Below are 4,281 nucleotides of genomic sequence, written 5' to 3' on the forward strand. Positions count from 1 at the left end.
CATTTATTGCCTAACAACTAGTGTTAAAATAGATCACGTATTTTTGGAACCACAAAATCAAATATAATTGTAATTACCATTTTCCGGGTAAACATACGTACAGGCATAAGCATAAGCACAACATTCTTCCTTCCAAACAAATCAGCCTGTGACTAATACAACTGTACGAGTCTAAGACTTTTGGAGAAAAAAACGTAACACTACACAAGGTTGGATATATGTAAACGATTTCTTTCTTTGTTTATTAAAGATTTCTCTTTTACAAATGGAATGAAATCCATGTTAACATATAGTATAAGAAAATCGGAGTATAGAAACTTAAAAAAAAGAAGTAGTAATTAAATAGGAAAAGAGTGAGTTACTTTAGGTACATATAAATGGGTACACTAGGTTTAGTCTTGTATCTGTAGAATGCTGTTTTCTTCTTGTACGTAGGATTATCAATAGTGATCACAATCTTCCCTTCTTCTCTAATATGAAAGGAATTGCGTACACTGTCCACCATTTTCTTCTCTTCTTGAAGCAAAACTCCGTATGAGCAATCATCATCTGGTATGAATTCTTCTCTGTAAGTAACTTCATTTCCCACCACCATCATATCCCATGTTATGGTCACTTCAACCTATAATTCATAAGACATTATGGCAAGAGACAAGGAATTGAGATCAGTGTTCATCTCTTGAGACAATATATGCTTGCATGGATTTATATTTGATGGTTAATCTTGAGGTGGTCGGGTTGGAAGTATAAGAATTGTTTCCGTAGAAAATTCCGTATTACTTATATAGTCAAATCTCTCTATAGCGGCCTCATTTGTTCCGGATTTTATTTTACTGTTATAGCTAAGTATTGTTATAGAGAACATATATTATGACATAGCATGAAAATTGATTCTATAAAAATTTGGCCTTTATAGTAAATAGTTGTTATATGGCGATGCTGTTATAGAGAGGTCTGACTGTATATTGCTTAGATCCAGTATAAAATCCTGCATAACTAGTACAATCCGGTATAACTAATAAGTACATCATTTGATTACTAGTATTGAAATGCACTAAGTTATGCAATGTTTATAATTATATTTTACATAGGATAAAAAATGAAATAAGCATACGCATATTAGCAACGCATAAATAAGAGTACTAAAGACAAAAGTGCCTTAATTAAAAAATTCTTATATAGCAATCTTTGTATAATTATTTACTACATTAACAATTGAAACAATTCTTGCACTATAATCTAGAATAACTAAAATTGTAAACAAAATGACCATTAATATTCTTATCGTACTTTTGTAAATGTGGATTTAGAATATAATATTTGTTGAATTTTAATGATTATATATGTGTATTCTGTGTCCAAAACATTGAGTTCGGTAGGCTTCATGTGCCTATACATGACATGGACATAAATTGAAATGAAATCACATAATGAAAACTACGCATTGGCGCAAATACTGCGTACCTCTTTGACAGGTATTTTAATGAGGCCAATAGAGCATGGTTTGAGGCTTATCTCTAGAACTTTGTCATCAGTTGAAAACTCAACATCATTCTCTGTTTTGAGTCCACCATAATGAGCCAATAAGTTTTCCGGGCTAATATACCTACACACATGACACAAGAAAATTAATTCAAGACAACAAAAACACAAATCTTAGGGCAAATTAAAAGAATTTTCACTAATTAATTACTTGAGAAGGGTCTCTGTAACTTTTGATGGCTTCACAAATATGAACGTGTTCTTGCTTCTTTGTGTGATCATTCTCAAGTTAAGTGCATGGACCGTTGAAAACCAAACAGGAACATTAATGAATATCTGCAATATTAATTATGATCACAAATTTTAGTTTCCATGCAAATTCTCATTTCATTAATTTAATCCTATTCAATAGAACAAATAAATTACTCCACTTACATTCTTGTAGATGATTCCAGGATAATGATCATGAACCAAGCTCATCATTTTCCTATTAATCCAACGAACCTCTTTCCATGAATTTCCTGGTGAATTTCCCAAATCAATAATCTGAAGAATGGAATTAACCCCTCCTTGTTTAAAATCAAGTTGTTGAATTGCTTTCTCCATAATATGTACTCTCCACCTAAGACATTCTTGGTGGTGATGATGCCTACCCCAAATTTCCTCTTCCAATTCTTTATTCTTTATATTCCTAAACACATTATAACACAAAAGCCTGCCTTCTTTGTCCTTACCATTTGTGTACCACAAACTCTCAAGCTCAGGACTAAATTTCTCCTCAAGAATATCAGCAACCCTAAAATCTCTCCTCCATCTCAACGTCTTTCGCAGCATCTTGAACGCGTCGTAAACGCTGTAATCCTTGGCTCTCAAGAAATTCATCAAAACAATATCCGTGCTAGGGTTCCCTTTACTTGGCAATAAAGGAACACCCCATAAAGAAATGTCCCTCAAATCTTCTGTAATACATAATCTGGAAGAGAGCGACTTGTGTTTATTTTTGCCGTAAATGTAACCACCAAGAATGGCGTCTTCAACCCTACATCGTAATCTAAGCAAAGCGTTTATTCTTGAAGATTTCAGGTCAAGAGGACAAGCTAATTGGCCTGCAGGCTGATCAGAGATATGTTGTTGTTCATCATCAATATCATCATTTTCACTGCTCATATCATCAATTATATCCACAGGCACAACAGCTTCCTCCCGCATTCTTCAAGATTATTATTATTGGATTTTTTACAGCTCAGGCCATAGCAAATTAATTAAAGCGTCTTTTCTCCCTCTGGTTTATGGAACCAAAACCAGAGGATGTGAATATGTTGTTGTTGTTCAAAAATAATGTCAAAAACTATTGCTTCAACCGTTAGTATTATTGGAGCTGAGGGCGCCATCCAAATATTAAATGTTTGATGACCCTCTAGATATTTTTTTTTCTTTTTTCTTTTTTCTTTTTTCTTTTTTATTTTGGTTTAAAGGTCTGATATTCCAAAAGAATCCCGTCCATATTAATTTGACTTTTTGGAGGAGAGACGAGGAAGGGTGATTTTGGATCTTTTTTCTTTCTTTCTTGAGAGTCTATGTTTCAGTATATACGTGCAAAGTAATAAATATGCAAACGTTTCATATTTCAGAAATATTAATTAAGTATACTATAGAAATTAAACGATAAGAAAGGTTATTGTTAAATAGAACGTAGATACCATTTTACACATTTATAATTTAACACTGGCATTTAAAATTATCACTCTTAACCTATAAAGATGAACAATCAACACCAACATATATGTTTTATAAATATTTGAGTCACAAAATAAAATTTAATAATATAAATAGAGTCGTGATAAGTTGTAATTCGTATTAGCTTAAAATTTAGTCACAAGCACGTTAGTATCCCTTTATTTTATCAACAACGCCAGTAGTTGACTTCTTGGTGTTATAAATAGTTGTGTCCAAAGGGGCCACAACCCATGCACTCCCTCCATCTTAAATTATCTATAATGTTTCTCGCTTTTAAAAAAAAATTAATATGGAAAGATTTTTGATTATTTTATCTTTATTTATATTTTAAGATATAATCTCTCTTCATTTAGTACTTACTCATAATTAAAGTATTTTTAGTCTTCAAAAATAATTAATATTAAGGGTAGAGTTGAAAACAAATAATTAATTTACTCTTAAACTTTTAAAATGATAAATAATTTGAAACAATTATTTTTAGAAACCACACGGATAAAATGAGACAGAGGAAGTCCTCCATCATTATTATTCTTGTTCGACGTAAACAACAATTCAATTAAATTTAGAAGATGTCCTAGCTGTTTTCTAAAAGTAAACCTTTTGAGACTATAGACCTACTTAAAAAAGGGAATCATAGCATCTATCTTTTCCTCGTTTGGATAATATATGCAATATTTTGACGAAGAATTGATTGACGAGACTTTTTAGGTAAACATGTACAATGAATCTTTTCGCAAAATCCGGCGCTTCAATGACCTCCATTTAGTTCCGATAAATATAGTCAAGCATGTGGCATGAAACATTTCTTCATTTTTCATAGCAAGGATTTATTCCTTTCCTAGAAATTTAGTTTATTTCTGGATAAATTCTAATCTAATGCCACAAGCTTCACTATATTGCCAAAATAAATAACAATAATAAGAGACTTCTGTGACCACCGGTGTCCGCAATTTAAAGCATGAACACTTTCTGAAGTCTACATAAGAGATATTATAGAGACCCCACCCCTTCAAGCATACTCATTCGCCATGGAGCACCATATGCAGGTCTTTTCACATCTGG

The 4,281-nt window shown here is 32.0% G+C and overlaps 1 protein-coding gene across 1 annotated transcript; it reads right to left on the minus strand.

Annotated features, from left to right (window-relative positions):
• Positions 1-220: 220 nt before the first annotated feature.
• Positions 221-2,784, minus strand: LOC104217829 (patellin-4-like). Its single transcript, XM_009768160.2, has 4 exons — positions 1,918-2,784; positions 1,694-1,818; positions 1,465-1,606; positions 221-622 (listed from the first exon to the last, which is right to left on the minus strand). The coding sequence occupies exons 1-4, from the start codon at positions 2,689-2,691 to the stop codon at positions 359-361; spliced, it is 1,305 nt and encodes a 434-aa protein (XP_009766462.1). The 5' UTR covers positions 2,692-2,784; the 3' UTR covers positions 221-358.
• Positions 2,785-4,281: the final 1,497 nt, after the last annotated feature.

This window comes from Nicotiana sylvestris, chromosome 9, assembly GCF_000393655.2.
Source record: "Nicotiana sylvestris chromosome 9, ASM39365v2, whole genome shotgun sequence".
NCBI lineage: Eukaryota > Viridiplantae > Streptophyta > Magnoliopsida > Solanales > Solanaceae > Nicotiana > Nicotiana sylvestris.